This window comes from Neltuma alba, unplaced genomic scaffold, assembly GCF_004799145.2.
Source record: "Neltuma alba isolate B1F8T4 unplaced genomic scaffold, ASM479914v2 tig00010998_pilon, whole genome shotgun sequence".
Classification (NCBI taxonomy): Eukaryota; Viridiplantae; Streptophyta; class Magnoliopsida; order Fabales; family Fabaceae; genus Neltuma; species Neltuma alba.
This window is the reverse complement of record NW_021635753.1, coordinates 73,629-90,295: the sequence shown is the minus strand read 5'-3', so window position 1 is coordinate 90,295 and position 16,667 is coordinate 73,629. Positions and strand designations below refer to the sequence as shown.

The 16,667-nt window shown below is 32.5% G+C and overlaps 3 protein-coding genes across 5 annotated transcripts; 1 reads left to right on the top strand and 2 right to left on the bottom strand.

Annotated features, from left to right (window-relative positions):
• Positions 1–364: 364 nt before the first annotated feature.
• Positions 365–6,776, top strand: LOC114760556 (uncharacterized). Of its 3 annotated transcripts, XR_003742065.1 has the most exons (7): positions 365–751; positions 1,902–2,016; positions 2,132–2,213; positions 3,802–3,853; positions 4,675–4,743; positions 4,825–4,906; positions 6,762–6,776. XR_003742065.1 is itself a non-coding variant. In XM_028949820.1 (6 exons), the coding sequence occupies exons 1-5, from the start codon at positions 380–382 to the stop codon at positions 4,735–4,737; spliced, it is 684 nt and encodes a 227-aa protein (XP_028805653.1). In that variant the 5' UTR covers positions 365–379; the 3' UTR covers positions 4,738–4,743; positions 4,829–5,165. The 3 variants fall into 3 exon arrangements, 2 of the variants coding, with proteins under 2 accessions (XP_028805653.1, XP_028805652.1); XM_028949820.1 differs by lacking the exon at positions 6,762–6,776 and having other exon boundaries at positions 4,829–5,165; XM_028949819.1 differs by lacking the exon at positions 6,762–6,776 and having other exon boundaries at positions 4,825–5,165.
• LOC114760565 (mannan endo-1,4-beta-mannosidase 5-like) lies at positions 5,381–9,615 on the bottom strand. Its single transcript, XM_028949829.1, has 6 exons — positions 9,316–9,615; positions 8,303–8,497; positions 7,430–7,499; positions 6,866–6,963; positions 6,183–6,382; positions 5,381–5,756 (listed from the first exon to the last, which is right to left on the bottom strand). The coding sequence occupies exons 1-6, from the start codon at positions 9,613–9,615 to the stop codon at positions 5,381–5,383; spliced, it is 1,239 nt and encodes a 412-aa protein (XP_028805662.1).
• Positions 9,616–11,973: 2,358 nt separating this feature from the next.
• Positions 11,974–16,382, bottom strand: LOC114760569 (uncharacterized). The gene is made up of 3 exons (XM_028949832.1): positions 16,080–16,382; positions 12,952–13,195; positions 11,974–12,494 (listed from the first exon to the last, which is right to left on the bottom strand). The coding sequence occupies exons 1-3, from the start codon at positions 16,260–16,262 to the stop codon at positions 12,100–12,102; spliced, it is 822 nt and encodes a 273-aa protein (XP_028805665.1). The 5' UTR covers positions 16,263–16,382; the 3' UTR covers positions 11,974–12,099.
• Positions 16,383–16,667: the final 285 nt, after the last annotated feature.

Sequence of the window (16,667 nt, the reverse complement as noted above, 5' to 3'; positions counted from 1 at the left end):
AAAATTTTTTGTCTAACATTATGTTTCTTTTTTCTCCATACACAAAGAAATTGAAGTTAAATGGATTAAAAAAAAAACTTCATGAAACTATGTAGTTAAAATAAAACCTTAAAAAGACAATGGTTTGATTTTTTTTTCCAATATTTTTTTAGGATTAATATTATATGTAGTTTATGCAATTTGACTTCATAAGGCTTTAAATTGTAAAAAATCTTTTTTACATCAAAATTAACTGTTTTTTCTAATTATAAATTTGTCATAGCGTGTCTAACTGCCTTCCACAAAATAAAAAGGCCACTAATTGAAAGTTGCGTGTGGGGATGGCGTCTGTGTTTTTTAATCACTCTTGACAATCTTCAAATTCACTGGCCTCCACAACATGAACTCAGTTTCAGCCATCGCTGCTTCGACCTCGTCTTCTTCATCTTCGCTACTCAATATCACCAAAATCCCCTCTTCTTCTGCAGTAGCTCCTTTTGCTCCTCGTCATGTTTATCCGAATCTTCGAAGGAGAAGGAGCCAATGGATGATTCTCCGAAAAAATGCTGAGAACCAGTCGATTACAGTTGCATCACCAACGACGACCACCAAAATTGATGACGACGATAGGGCTGTGAGTTCGGCTTCGGATGTTGTGAGGAACTTCTATGAAAGAATTAACGACCATGATGTGGACTCTGTTGTGGACCTTATTGCTGAGAATTGTGTGTATGAAGACCTTGTCTTTCCCCGACCATTTGTGGGTCGCAAGGTAACGAAGGCCGTTCATTTGAGATTATTCAAATTCGATCTTGTATTGTATGGTTTGTTTTTGTTTAGAGGAATAACTAGTTCACGTCTTACTTTTATTTTCATTTCTTACTAAATTTGAGTCGATAACAAGCTCACGTCTTGCTTTTTCCATCACGTCTTTTTAATTTCTTTTTATCTAGTTATATCATATCATGTCATCTCTAAGCCGCCAAATCCCCAAATCCCCCCTCTTTATCATGCACAAATACAAAAGCACACAAATAGACACTTAATCACTTGCCCATCTTGAAGCAATCCCAATATATGAAGAAATGTATAGTCTGAGTCCATTAGACTTTCGGATAGATTCACTAATGCAAGGGGCATATTAAAAATCTGAATTTTGGGAGTTGATAATCAAATTTTACAGCCGTGGTGTAAATTACATAAGTTGTTTTGTTGAAGAGGGTTTTGAGCATTTTAGCTAGTAAGCATGAACGGTAAAGGGTTAATGTAATACTAAAAAGGTTAGGCAATACAAATCTCAAGGGTTTGAAAATGTTGAACTTCGTGATAAAAGGTATGAGCACTAGCGGCCTCTAGCTTCCAAACTGAACTATTATTCATTGACAAATTCTTTTATGCTTACTCTTATTTATTTCACTTATAGGGGTAAGCAGGTAGTTACAATCATTTAGTGATCTGTAACTAAGTCCTTATTCAACAAAGAATGATATGTGCCTCAATTGCGAATGATACTAACCTTATATTCCATGAGACATTTTGTTATTAAGAAATAAGAAATTGAACATTGAAGTTGCAGTTTGCCTAGGTTTGGTAAGGAGTGGGATGAACTATTGTGAGCAAGGAAGATATTTTTTTTCTTCCTTTTTTGGGGCGGGGTGGGGGTTAGGCTTTTCTGTTATTTAAAATCTGATCAAATACCCAATCACTTGGATCCATTTCATTATTTTCTTGGTGGTCAATGGCTTAGGCCTTAGTTCAATTATGAGTAAGAACGAGAAACCTCACTTTACTATAATTCTTCAGCAGTAAAGAAATGGCCTTTGATGAAAAAAATTATTATCCAGTATCAGTTGTTCAAACTTCTGAAGTGCCATGATATGACAACTTTCGCTAGATCTAGCTTATCTTTAACTCTTGTTCAGGAAATTCTGGAGTTCTTCCGAAAGTTCACCACTTCTACCAGCAAAGATCTCCAGTTCGTTATTGATGATTTGTCCACTGATGATCCCTCATCAGTAGGGGTGATATGGCACTTAGGTACATTATTTCTAACCTGCTTTAAAATTTCTGTAGAGCACTATAGCTTTCATTTGATTTTGTATTCTTTTTTGGTTATTTCTTTTTAATGTGTATTATTTGGAAATGTCCACAGAATGGAAGGGGAAACCTTTTCCCTTTAGCAAAGGATGCAGCTTTTATCGTTTGGAGGTCAATAATGGAAAGAGACAAATAAGGTAAGTGGCATTGTTATTTTAATGGACTTTTAGTACTAAGAATGCATTGCCTTCGCGATGCTGGGCAGTCATTACAATTCATGATTATCTGTTGCTACAACGAACCCAGGCTGGTAGGTGGTATAATTTATTAATGTTTAGGTTAGCTGGTTCAATAAACTGGGTAGAACTTTTATTAAAAGACTTGTTAACGTCTCAATAGAAAAAGCTTGCTGGATAAGTTGATAGTAACCTTTCTTTATACTGCTGGACCCCCAAAAAAAAAAAACCTGCTTTACAATGCTAAAATAGCATATATAACTCTGCATTAATGTTGAAACAGAAGATACTCCTTTGATAGGAGGTCACAACACCGAAACTTGCACACATATCTTAATCTAATGCCAGGAATTCACAATAATACACACGCCATTACACCGTAGTCACTCACACAAAAACAATACTGCACACTCAGAATATTCACAAGCAAACACGAGACAACAGAAGCAACATGACAGTTTTTGGTTTTCTTGAGAGGCAAGTTTTCTCCTTTTTCCTTCCAAAATTTTTTCTCCTGCGCTTTCTCATTCAGTATCCATTATAGTACGCCTTTCCGGTTACTCCCCATCTGTCTCTCCTATTTTTCCATCATTATTCCCTTTTTGCTCCCGTTTTGCTGTGTTCCTTTCAACCATAAACCTTGGTGTTTTTTGTTTCACATCCAGTCCTTTTTTCTTCTTCAGTGGTCCTGTCTTCTTCTCCCTTTCACTATTGTCTGTTACTGTACGTTTAGGCTGCTTGCATGAGTTGAGTCCCATCACAAAGGAATGATAATGTGGTCTAATGGATCTTTTATCGAGGCCAAGATACTATCTAGGTCCTAGGATACATGTCAAATGCACTCGATTGATGCATGGTATCTATTCTTCCCTCTTGGCATGGGGTGGTTAAGGTTAAAACATAGTTCAAATTCAAACCAGAATGAGATGGAGATCGATATCAATTTTCTTGTAATCACAGAATTAACTTCATACATGTTGTCAAATGTAGATGCCAAAATGTTCCCTTACCTTTGATGGAATTGAATTCCTTAAGAGGCTCCTTCCAAAGCATGGCAGCCTAAATTCTCATTCGTAAATATTTTGATTTCTTGGTTGTTTCTTCCATCCTCAAAATTCCAAAATTATTGAAAGCAGAGGATATGCCAACTCACTTCAATGCAAGTTTTCTGTTGGGATATTATTTATTTAGATTGTATTTATTTGTAAATGGTTGTAGCTAGTGGATGGTCGCATTTGTAACAGAAGTGTTTATAACTAGGCTTGTGTACTTCCTTATTTTTAATACAAACTCTTCTTTCTTCACTTTCATACGATATCTCAGCCAGGTTCTGGGACTTGTGAGTTACAGACCCACCTGCTTTATTCATCTTCATATTATACACACTTTCTTTCTTAATAATTTCAATCCAAACCTTTAGACGTTTTTTCATTGGCCTTTCTATTAGATGATACTCATGACTTAAATTTTATTTCCTTTAAGTCAAACTAAACCAATCGAAGCTTTCTTATAGAATATCTTTTTTCTTTTTAATTTTTTTATATGACAGATATGGGCGAGACAGTGTAGAACCAGCAGTTAAGCCCGGGGATGCAGCTCTGGTATGTCAGTTTTCCTTCGTTTCAGCAGTAAATTTTTCATGAGAACGAGGGAAAAGAAGGTTCCTCCATGTGATGTGAAGTATTTTTTCTCTAGATGGTCCATGGCAAATAGGTCATATCAAAAGCTACTAATAGATGTTTTGCCCAAATAAAAATATCAAGTGTCATCAAAATTTATGGTATCTGAAAATAATTGTTGTTTTTGCATTTGACTCCCACTGTTTAGAGGTTGAAATTTTGATTAGCTCAATTAAGTACCTCACTTTGTTTTTGAAGCTTTTATTCATAACTCTTCTAGAAATTGAAGTCATTGAACTTCCAGGAAACAGTGACATCATGGCTTATTTAATAAAATGTTTTTGATTTTTACAAGGGAATAGTTAATTTTGCTTTGAAGACCATATCTTTCTGTTAAAGTTTAATGATTTTGTCATAACTTTTCGTGAAACCCAAGTCAAAATTCTATGACATCACTGGATTAACTTTTAACTGTGTCTGGTCCAATGTAGGTTGAAGTTTTATCAATTTTGCGTAAATATTTATTTGCTAACTACTGACTCTCCCATCATCAGATGGTAAAGTCTCACTCTCCCATATTAGTTCCAAATGGGCCTGAAAACTCATTCTAAATAAAATAACTGACTTTCTTGTTCCTTATATCTGCTTCCCAGGTCCTTTTGTTATTAGTTAAATAGTAGGTTTTATTGCATCTGACATAGTTAATTTCAGGAAAAGGTCAGATTCAGATTTTAAAAAAAATATTTTTCAGTAAGTTGAGAATAACTATTGGCATGGCTTACATAGTAATTGTATAATATCAGGCAGCAATCCGGAGTGTGACTTGGCTTTTTCAACAGTTTCCTCAGCTAGCAGACATGTTGTGATCAAAGGTTTGCAGTTTACATAATTTCAAGATGCAAATGTCCCTTATTTGTTCACTTACTGCTTATTGTCTACCTCCAATATTGCAGTCAGATTGGTAAACATATGCTTCCTCAACACATGAAAAGAACAGAAAACGATGTGAAGCAAGTATGGAAAGAGTCTGTACAGGTCCGTCACGTTCCATGTATGTGAAATGTAATTACATTAGTGTTCATCATGGATGGGTTGATCAACACGTCAATCAAATTTTAATGATAAATTGAATCTTCTATAGATCTATTATATGCAATAATTATAATTTCTTATGTCATTCGTTCTTTTGTAATCCCTTTAAATATAAATATACTACATGCAATTCTTGTTTCGACCGTAACAGACCTGCATTCATTCAATACATACTTCTATTTATTTTTGTTATCATAAATAATTAGATATGTTTTCTCGTTTATTGTATAATGTCTAATCCTATTAGGTATTATATTATCTGATTACAACCTTTCAAACACTATTAGGCTTTTTAATATATCGGATAGAGCCTTGAAATTTTTGCCATACCTTGTTTTCTCTACGTTTCGCATAACAGAAATTAAACCCAACCCGGAAAAAAAAGGAAGACTCAATCAATTATTACTGTTGTCCAATTCATATTTCTTTGATGTAGGGTTGCCCTAGGCTAATCATGTTGTTAGATTGATTACGGATGATTTCTCTGGTGGAAGGGTTTAAGGTCAAGACAACCTCATAGCCATCAAAATATGAGTCCATTCCTTCACCCCCAATCTGCCAAACCAAGCCTCCTGCAATTGTTCTTCCACTTTTTGCCAAGTTGTAGATGCTTGCATATACTTCAGTCATAAACGCATCCCTCTGTTTAATACTGAATCCTGGATCTTTGCTTGATTTACCAAACTCGCCGAAAACTAATGGCTTCTTCAAGATGCTCTTCGAGTCTGTCCAGTGAATTGTCAACCATCTTTTCAGGAACTCCATCTGGGTTTTCTCACTCTCTCCTGCAAGCCTGTAAATTTGCATGTACATATTAGGGTTTACTATATATGACAAGGATATTCTCAAAATGATTCTTTGTATGTGCTAACTAAGATTATGTCTCGCTTTGAACAAAATTTAGGTTACATTCCTCATATTGGAGAATTACATTTGAGAGATTAGATTATTTTAGGTTATCTTTATCGGCTTTTGAAAATTGTACAGGTTAAATAACTCTTAAAAGTTTTTAGACGATTATACTTGGTCTTTCTAGCACCAAAATCCTGTTAAGAATGTATAAAAAAGGCTGAAGAAATAAATAAAGTTGCACAAAGCCAATGAAATGTGGGAGAAAGATAGAAATGATAAAAAAGTTTGCCCGAATCCCATAAAGGGTGTAGCTTTTCTATCATATATTGATTGATTGATATGTGATGATTTCATGAAATAGACTTACCAGATAGCCGGGTATGCATGAATGGTAGCAAAATCAACATATGGAATAAGATTGTTGTTAATAAAATCAGTGCCATATTTTAGAGACTTAGGGTTGTACTGAACCCTATCTGGTGTTGAATAGAATCCTTCCATCCCCACTGTCACCAAATGCTTATTATCTATGGATTTCACGTAGCTGCCCATCTCCTGTATCCATCTCTGTGTATCATGTTTAACATTCATCAACCTTCAGCTTCCCAAGTATTTTACTTTTGATGCAATTAAAAGGGAAAACATGTTCAGTTGATCATTAGTTTAGTTCTTCGTTAAGTAATTCTGTTTCAAAAAGATAGTTTTGGGTGCAACTATGAGCAATATTTTTATGTAATTTGTACAATGATTAGTATAAGGAGAAAATGGTGGGTAGGAATCCATAATGTCAAATAACTAAACTTTTTCTTATAATGAATGAATGGTATTACTTATGATTTGTGAATGACATAGCTTCTTGTAAATTTTATTGTTCTAAGCATGAAAACCAGTCAAAATAAGAATTCAGTTAAAATTAGCTTACTCTTTGAAATTTTGGATAATGCAGATAACTATTGAGTCTCTCTTGGATATCTAACGTGAAACAAGTAATTGAGAAAAGAAAAAGGTAAAAAGTTGAAGGAAGTGAAAACAGGAGGTGATATGGCTTACACCAATGGTTTGGCCGGAAGTGTCAACTTCACAGCGAGGCTCATTGATAAGCTCCCACGCCATGATTGTGGGGTCATCTTTGTATGCCACACCATTTACTTGTAATCAACGTCTGCCATCAGCACTAAAAATATTTACAAGATCGTAGAACAGGGAGAACGACGCTAAAAGAAGAAACCGAGGGGAGAGTCATGAACACAAGTATAAGGTCCTTCCAACTAATCTATATCATTGTATTATGGTCTCATTTATCAGATTTAATGTACATCTAGTCTTATGAATCTAAAATATTGCCTTCTATACATATATATATATATATATATTATATAAGGTTGGAGGGGTTTGGACAATGGAGGGAGTAGGTTGGGTGGCAGTAGTTTGGTTCTCCCTCGCCGGTGGTTGCTTCTCCCTCTACGACGGGTAGCAAATAGTGACCGAAAGGGTGGAGGAAGGAAATCAAGAAGAGGAAGAGAGCTATGCTTATGTGCAAAATAGGAATTTGTGAAATATTAAGGGGACAATTTGGTCGGAAAATGTTAAATCTCATGACCCATTTTCTAGTACGACGGGATGATGGTATTGTATAATCCCACGTAGGATGATAGGATTGGATTGGACTCTCCAATGCCGCATACTAAACAAGAAGTTGGTATTATTCAATCCAAACTCGTCAATTCCACATATCAAACATGGCCTAATACGCCAGTAATAATAAGGGAGCAGATTTTTTTTTGGGGGGGGGGGGGGACAATAAGGGAGGAGTTAAACTAAAGCCCATCCCCATCATCTGTAAATAATGTAAAGAAATTCAAAAAAAAGAAGAAGAAGAAGAAATGTGAGTGCGCATAAATAAAGTAAAGGAGGCCTACACTCACATTTCGCTATGCCATCCCATTTCTTACCATTAATTTACTATTTCTTTAAATAGCATATCATTTTTTTAATAATTATAACCAAACACAAGATAATTTTTGCATTTTACACATAAATTATCTAAATGATCTAAACAAACAAGCCTTTGTACTCATCTAGATATTTTAAAAAAATACTTTAAAAGAAAAAAAAACGATAACAATATTAATACTGCACTATTATATTACTCCTGTGGACCTTAACATCGGAGTTATTATATAATACTCCGGTCCTAATTATAAAACCTAACGATAGGTTTTATAATTAGGACCGGAGGTAGTATTATATTATATATCAAGTCATAAGTTAATGTAAGAGATCCAATCATATTTTTTATAATTAGTCTTTTTGATTTCTAAAGTGAAAACTAAATATGGGTATCTCTCTCAGTGGGGAGTTGAATTTTGTTTCGTCACATTATGAGAAACTAGTGTTTTTTGCTATATCCAACTCCTATTGATATAATTAATCTATTTAAATTAGTTAAATAGTTCATATGTTGACGGGGACAACAATTAAATATACCTTGGCATTATTCTTGTAATAACCTTTGACGAGAGGATGAGTGTAAAAATCATCATCGCTGGCGAGAGAGGCACCACCGCTTCTGGCCCATTCCACGTATTGATGCCTTCCACCAAACGTGACATAGTTATTTATGAGACTCATTATCAGCTTCATATTATGTTTCCCTGCTTCCGCCACCACAAAATCAAGTGCCTGCCTTCATGTGAAAATTTGTCAACTATTTTTAACAAAAATAAATTACTTTCACATTCCAAAACTACCACTCTATTTCAAATAAATTTCTCTTTCTATTATTAATGTTTCTGCAACCCAACTATCAATATTTTAAATACAAAAATTGCATAATGAAATAATGGAAGGTATTTTTGAAAATACAGGCGTGAATATAAGAGCTATATAAATAGTTTACATATATTAAAAAAATTAATTAGATTAATTATTTGTAACAAATGTGTATTAATTTTTTTTAAACTACCCTTCATTAGCTCCATTGATGAAAATCCCCATTAATATATATAATTAATAAAAATCATTTGAAGAAAAAAATTATAAATTTAAAAGATATAATATATCAAGGCCAAAACCTCCCAATTAACTCTTACATTTAGATTGAATGGAGTACTATTTTTCATAGGTCACACACGAGCGTGCATGACAGCTTGCTTGTGTCCTGTCATGTCCTGTTCTCCTAGACAAATCTTTAAAAGAATCATATTTCAAAAAGCTAGCCGTTAGAATGGGAGCGTATAAAGCCTTATAAGGCTTGCCTTTTAATATAACCCTTTCAATATGAAACTCATAACGTGCCAAAATAAGCCTATTACGACCAAGACACTGAGCACCAGCATTAGAAATTAGAAAGAACAAAAGTTTTTAAATGACATTTTTATAGTATAAAAGAATAAAGGAAATATTATATGTATGTATAAAGAAAAATATAAGCCAGTGTAGTTTTTTCCCAATGATTTATGAAAAATCCAACGTATTTCTCAAATTCCGATGGAGATAACCTGAAAGAAACGCTCGTCGTAAACGCCGGGAGATTTCTGGAGGGCACGATCACCGCCGTCACTGAAAGCCCAGATGCGACAGACGCCAAGAGCGACTCTAGAAGCTTCTAGAAACACAGCGGGCACTATATGCTTCTGGCTGGCTTCTTCTGCAACTTGCATCATCCAATATGCATTGAATCCATTAAACAGAAACTCAGATCCATTCCACACAAATTCTGTTCCCCTCCTCCCCACAAATTCTCCGTCAGAAGAAGAAGAAGAGATCATCAACACAAAAAGTAACCCTAAAATGCTCATATTCTGTAGATAAGTTTTCTTTTACAGAAAATGAAGGATAATTTGATTTGGTGAATGAATCAATGAATGTTGATGATATATATATATATATGTATGTATGTATGTATATGTGTATGTATGTACGTAGCGAGGTGGCCTTCTTTAATTGTCTTAATTACTTTCCTTAATTTTCAATTGGGTATATTTAATGAGAAGATTTCTGTGAACATCATTAACATTCAACATATAATATTGTCCAGAAATGAATAAATTCCTTTAAAGTTGACTTTCACTATATCCAGGGGACTTTCACTAGACCTTTGTATTTTCTACGCAGCCTAAAAATGAGTCATGCTACTACCTCCGGTCCTTAATATAAGATTCTGTTTGACTTTTATTTTGATCATAAATATAAGACCCTAATCCACTTTGTCTTTCATATTTATACATTTTTTTCCAAAGTAGCTCTTCTAATTAGCAAGGATATTTTAGGAAAAACAACATTTATTTAGGATAAATAACTAACTCAACTTACTTCTTCAATCTCTTCAAATTAGTCAACTGACTCTTATAATTAGGATCAGAGATAGTATTATTAATTATGATTTGTGGGCTCTTTTTGTTGTTTTACACTCTTCTCTAATGATACGTAAGGTTATTTTAAGGCGGCCATGTTGACTTTGCTAGAATTAAGTGTCTTATATAACTTATGAGTTGTTTAAATTAATTAAGCAGCTCTTATATTAAGGACCGGACCAATAGGAAATTAATGGTTTTCCTTACAAGCGGATCCAAGAAATGCAAGTGAGGAGGTTATGTGAAATACAAGCTTGCGTGAATCATCTTTTCTCTTTTCACCAGATTATGAGCATTACTTAAAAGTCCGTTTGGTATGAGGAAAATTGAGGGGAAAGGTGAGGATGAAAAATTTTAATGTGCTCAATTTAAAAAATTGAAGAAATGAGGTTTTAAAATTTTAATAGAGAGTAGTTGTAAGATAAAAAAAGTTTTTAAGCTCCCCATTTCTTTAGAGCTGCAATTTGTCATTTTGGTCAAATTATTTGGTAACAATTAAAAGGATGTAAATTAAAGAGGATGTTACTAATCAACCAAAAAAAAAGTAGGCAATTACATAGAGAGGTTTACAAATTAAAGAAAGTGAAATTTAACGAAGAGAGGAAAGTGGAAGCATAATCTGCCATTATTTCAACAAGTTCCAAAATCACTAGATCACTAGCTAGTTGGAGGAAGCCGCCATCGTTCTCTTCATCCATCAAAAGAAAGGGAAAAGATCAAAGGATCGGGAACCAGTACAAGTAGTGAGGAGAAAGAAGAAGAAGCTAGCTAGTTCAGAGGAAACTTGGAATAACGACCGGATATGAGTTCAATGTTTCAGAATGGAGTTGATTCTTCCTTGAAGTGGTGATGATGTTGGTTTAAGGAAGAGGTCGATGTAGAATAGAGAGCTATATGCTACCTCTGATTCTTAATATAAGAGCTAATTCGATTTTTAATCTGGTCCTAAATATAAAATTCATATCCATTTTGTTTATCGTATTTATTTATTTTTTCTAAAACATTCATTGTAATAGTTGCGCATATTAAATATTTTATCAAACGATACTTGATTGCAAGGATATTTTAAGAAAAACAATATATATTTATTACAAATAACTAACTTAATTGATTTCCTTAATCTACTTAAATTAATCAACTACCTCTTATATTAAGGATTGGAGGTAGTATCTCCAAAAAAATTGTACAAATGAGGGCACTAAGGAAGTAGATTGGGGGGACCAAGTGTATGAGGTACTGTCAAAGAACTACAGCCGCTTTGGCTGCGCAAATATTAAGGGACGATGGTTTGCGCAAAGTCTTGGCCTGGGTTCTTTGTCCTCATGTCATACATATGGAGAGGAAGCTACAATCTTTCATTCTTTCTTAGTATAACAGTTAGTTAAAAATCAGATTTAGTTTTAAATATAATATCTCAATTCACTTTATTTCTTAAATTTTTGTTTTTTCCCTTCTAAAATATCTTTATTGATCATTGTAGTAGATTCTCATCAAGAGATAGTTCTAATACATATGATTGAATATGATAGTTTGAAAAAATCAACACATATTGATTATAATCAACTAACTTAACTGATTTTTTTTAATCTTTTTAAATTAGTTATGTAACTAGTTCTTATATTAAAAATAGGAAATGATATTTTTGTAGCAAGTGTTGGGTTGAAAGGATTTCAAGATCGCTGCTAGCTAGCAAATAACATTAAATACCTCTTTGATTGGTCTTCTATGATATGGTTTTCTATAACTATATTAAAATGTTTTCGATCCTAAATTAAATAACATGACGCAACAAGAAGCAACTGATTAAAACTTAAAATAGAACTATTTCCATCAAAATTGGACTGAAAACATGCAACCATCATAAATCCAAATCCACTAGAGCGAATAGCCAAAAACAATGTTCCCTCATTATATTAAAAAATTAATTAGTTAAGTGACTACCAAAGTATGAGCTCTAGAAACCCTAATGGAAGCTTCATTGGTTGCTTGCATGAGATGGTGGAATGAAGGAAGTGTAGAAGTCCAAGTGTTGTTGCTATGGCCTGACCATTTCATTTGCATGAAGTTGCTCTTCCTCCATGGACCCAAGTGGATCTTCTTCTCCTTCATTGACCTCTTGGCAGCACCACACATGACTCGGATAATCGCCGTCAGGTACTCCGGCTGACCGACATAGAATTCCGGCAACAATGACAATAGTTTCTTATATTCTTCTCCTGCTCTTGCAATCTGAAACTGGTCTCTTAGCTCCAATTCAATTAGATATGACATTTGCTTCTTTCTTGTTTGTGTGTTTGGCATCACTTCTATATACTGATGTGAACCTTCCCATAAAATAAAACCAATCATTAGAAAGAGTGAATGTGTGTGATTGATTATTAATAACCTGATCACTAATAGTTTTAAGGTGCGAAAATTTACAGTCATGGTGAAATATTTCTGGATGTTGGCTGTTTTAAAAAATATTTTAAGGTACTGAACGCACTTAAAAAAACACTTAGCTTTAAGATGTTGGATGTATAAGAGAAAATACTTTAGAGTATTGGATGTATCATAACACATTAATTTACAGACTATAATTTATGAAAAAAACTTAGTTTTGCAAACTATCATTCAAGCACATGCAACATCTTTTTTTACTTTAAAAAGATCATCTTTTATTTATTGAAATATATGATGCAACATGATGATAAATGACAAATCATAACAAACAATAAAATTATTTTTGATAAAATTATTTCAAGGAAAAAGAAGGAAAAAAAAAAAAAAAAACGGGAGTACCTCCGGGGAGGCTTTTAGTGGAATCCCATTTGGAGAGGCGCAGGGAGGCACTGTAACCTCTGAGAGAAAGCAATGAAACCACAAGTGTTCTTAAACAGTGGGAACACCCATACGACGTCGTTGAGTTGGGTTTCCTGCACTCGCATCCATATCCATATTGTGGGACCTTCTTGGCCTCTTCCAATATTTCTCCAACCTCTTCTCTTAATTCCCAACCTACCCTCTTGTATCTCTCTACGATTTCCTATGAACCACCACAACATTAAATATTAAAACCAAACACAAAAATAATTAATTGACCAAAAAAGAATCCCAAACAATTATTGAATAATTTCTAAATTGCAAAAAATCAGATAAGAAAATGAATTTATATAATTTAAATTAGACCTGAACCATTAAAAGATAGGGAGAAAGACATAAAACAGATAGGGAATTAAAATTTATTAGCAATATTATATGAGTATTTTTAATGACAAGTTGACAATAACAATTAAAGTAGTGATAAGTAATTTTATTGAACGTAATTAGATCATTTTTTTAAAAAAATACTTTTTAAGGAGTTCATAAAAATTAAATGATTTCAAGGGACTTTTTAAAAATTTTTATATTCAAATTATCGTTTTATCTTTTCTCTCTCTAGAAGATGCATAAGGCATATTTAATTAGAGAAAATCATTTTACAACTACCTATAGTTTTCCTCAAATTTTAATTTGATACATGTGTACATCTTCTCTTAATTAAATATTGAAATTTTTTTCTATTAACACCATTAACTTTTATAGAGGAGCTAACGGTACTATCAGAGCAAAGTTATAAAAACTAACGGTGGTAACAAAATAAAATTAAAAGCTTTAAATAAAAAAAATTGATATCGAATTAAAAATTGGAAAAAAATTATAATTACCGACAAAATAATTTTTTCCGTTTAATTATCCTCCTTTCTTTAGACAAACCACAAGGCACAAGTGGGTGTGGCCGTGTGGGGCGGTGGGCACAAGCATGTTGTTTTATTTAAAAATAGAGCCTTGTCTTTTTGCTCGCATTGTGGGCCCGTGGTTCAAGGAATATTCCGTTCTTATTCCAATTGTGTGGCTCACATATTTTCTCTGTTTCTTTTCTTTAATTATGTCGATTTTTTTTAAAAGAAAATTGTCTTCGTTTATCTTTCATAGTTTCTTTATTGAAGTTTCAACCTCCATGGCAACATGGCTTATTATTATACTTTTTGTATTATATCTTTATTTTGACTAACTTTAAAAATAAAAGATTCTGTGTACTTTTTAATTTATATACTAAAACCTTAAATGACATAGGAAAAGAAAAATCTAAATTTATTAATATTGTAACCCAAAAAATATAGACGTGAGTCTACATTATATTATTTCTGACCCTAATTACAAGACCTCCTCTATAAACAAGATCTTATAAGTAGGACCGGAGGTAATATAGAATATGACTTGCAGAATATAGTGTAAGACTGTGTTTGATAATTTATATTGATATCAAAAGATTAGTCAAGTTAGACCTCATCTTCTAGCATTTCATCCAAGACTAAGAGCTAAAGGTATTTTAATCTTAGTATGCCAAAACTCTGTATTTCAACTTAGATATTAATTTAATATCCTTAAGATTCAATAACTTCTTGTTCATCCAACACAATCTTTGAAAATACGAACAAGATGATATGGTATTTTTATGCTTAACAAATAGAAGTTTTTTGTTTTATCAAACAAACTTAGAAAATTTTCATGAAAATCCTATGTTATATTGTAAAGGTAGAAAATTTTCTTCATGATGAGTCATTTTGCTACCACTTTTGTCCAAAATTGCGGGTTTGTCAGATTTTTTATGATATAAAATTTTTTTGCCATGACTAAAAACCACTCCATTAATTAAATACATAAAAGAGAATATCCTTTTTTTTCTTTTCTTTTCCAAGTTTACCCTCCTCTTATATACAAGAGCACTAATAGATTGTCTTAAATTTTTATTGTCATTTTTCATTCTTGCCTACACTAATTATTTATTAACTTTACTACATTAATTATCTACTTTTCTCACTCGAACTCCCTATAAATAATATTTTTGAAAAAATATATATATTTATATATTACTTTTAACTAATTATAGTCAACTTTTTAATTTACATAATTCAAATATTTATATCTTATTGAAAATAGGAGCGAATATTTGTCAATTCAACATCTTCCGTGATAAAATTCTCAGGTAGATTTTTGTCTCACCACACAAAGTAATGAGTGGCGGAGCTATCATACCAAATAATTAAGTTGTCTTTAGTCATAAATAATAGAATAAAATAAAAAAATACATGTTATTATCAGTCAGATATTATTTTTTATTCTAATTATAAAACGTCATTTGTAAATTAGAAACAAGATATTATAATTAAAACCAAAGGTAGTATTTCACAAATCCCACTCAAATAAACATAAAATGATAATTATTTTTCATTATGGATATAATTGTCTTCTTCATTTCAAACTCATTGTCAGCCACTAATATAATATAATATAATGATACTATTAATCTTTAATATAACAGCCGGTTTAACTTTTATTTTGAGTTTTAAATATAATATTTCAATTTATTTTATCTCTCATATTTATTTTTTTCCTGAGAAAGTTCTTATAATAATAGTAGTTCTAACCAGTACACTTGATTATTAATGATATTTTAGGAAAAACAACACATATTTATTACAAATAACTAACTTGACTAATTTTCTTAATCTACTTAAATTAGTCAACTAACTCTTATAGCTCCAACTCTAATTATAAGACTTTGTTTATATATTACAAATAAGATCATATCAGAGTCAGCAGATAATAAGTAAGAATGGAAAACCCTCCTTATACCAAGATTTTGAAGCCGAATTTTACCGTTATGGATTTTAAAAAATATATTAGTTACGCTATAGATTCATCCAACAAAATTCACGCTTGGTTTGATTTTTCCCAGAACTCCAACAAGCTTACATGTACATAAATTAATTCTCTGTATTTAATTAATTTAAGCGTCTAAACTAAGTAAAACCTCATTAACATTCTGGAGTTAACTGATGAAGAAAACATATAAATGGGAAATTACAAAAACAAAAGAAGAATACCTGAAGCATGGCCTCCTGAGATTCCCAGTACAAGGTTCTTTCTTGATGATGATTCTGCAGCTCGTCACTGAAATTTTCTCGTTTGAAGTTTTCAAGCGAGTGATTCAACTCTGATATCCCAGAACATTCTTCTTCTTTGTCTTCGCCTATGAACAGACACGCTTCATTTTCGAGGCTGTCCATGGTGGCCTTGATTTTCTCTGCGAGAAAATTTGGCCCCTCTTTCTGCAGGAAAGCAGGCGAAGGAGAGAAAATGAAATGAAGGGAAGTGGGAGAAAAATTGGTGGGGGAAGAGATGGCAAACCTACTCTTCTTTCTTGCAAGAAAAGCAGGATGGGACGTGGGAGATATAAATATAAATGGTATTCCGCGTCAGCTCCGAGAGTCATGTTTACGAAGAAATAACCAAAAAAAACTCACAGGAAGAATTACAATAAAGTCTTAAAAAAAATATAACTATAAAAAATCTTAAAAATAAATTAGAAATTATTGTTTTTTATTTTGAAATTTATCATTATAAACTGCTTAGTTATTATTGAGAATTTTTAATAATTATGTTCATTCTACTAATAGAGGTTGGGAGTAGCG

What these genes read in the sequence shown, in the direction of transcription:
- LOC114760556 (XM_028949820.1), top strand. Translation starts at nt 380, where the DNA reads ATGAACTCAGTTTCAGCCATCGCTGCTTCGACCTCGTCTTCTTCATCT. An exon ending in AATGGAAAGAGACAAATAAG is followed by an intron (nt 2,214 to 3,801) that starts GTAAGTGGCATT and finishes TTTATATGACAG; the next exon opens with ATATGGGCGAGACAGTGTAG. An exon ending in AGCCCGGGGATGCAGCTCTG is followed by an intron (nt 3,854 to 4,674) that starts GTATGTCAGTTT and finishes GTATAATATCAG; the next exon opens with GCAGCAATCCGGAGTGTGAC.
- LOC114760565 (XM_028949829.1), bottom strand. Translation starts at nt 9,615, where the DNA reads ATGAGCATTTTAGGGTTACTTTTTGTGTTGATGATCTCTTCTTCTTCT. An exon ending in ATTACAAGAATAATGCCAAG is followed by an intron (nt 7,500 to 8,302) that starts GTATATTTAATT and finishes CTTCTTGTTTAG; the next exon opens with TATGCGGCATTGGAGAGTCC. An exon ending in CTTCCGGCCAAACCATTGGT is followed by an intron (nt 6,383 to 6,865) that starts GTAAGCCATATC and finishes CATGATACACAG; the next exon opens with AGATGGATACAGGAGATGGG.
- LOC114760569 (XM_028949832.1), bottom strand. Translation starts at nt 16,262, where the DNA reads ATGGACAGCCTCGAAAATGAAGCGTGTCTGTTCATAGGCGAAGACAAA. An exon ending in CTCAGGAGGCCATGCTTCAG is followed by an intron (nt 13,196 to 16,079) that starts GTATTCTTCTTT and finishes GGTGGTTCATAG; the next exon opens with GAAATCGTAGAGAGATACAA. An exon ending in CACTAAAAGCCTCCCCGGAG is followed by an intron (nt 12,495 to 12,951) that starts GTACTCCCGTTT and finishes TTTTATGGGAAG; the next exon opens with GTTCACATCAGTATATAGAA.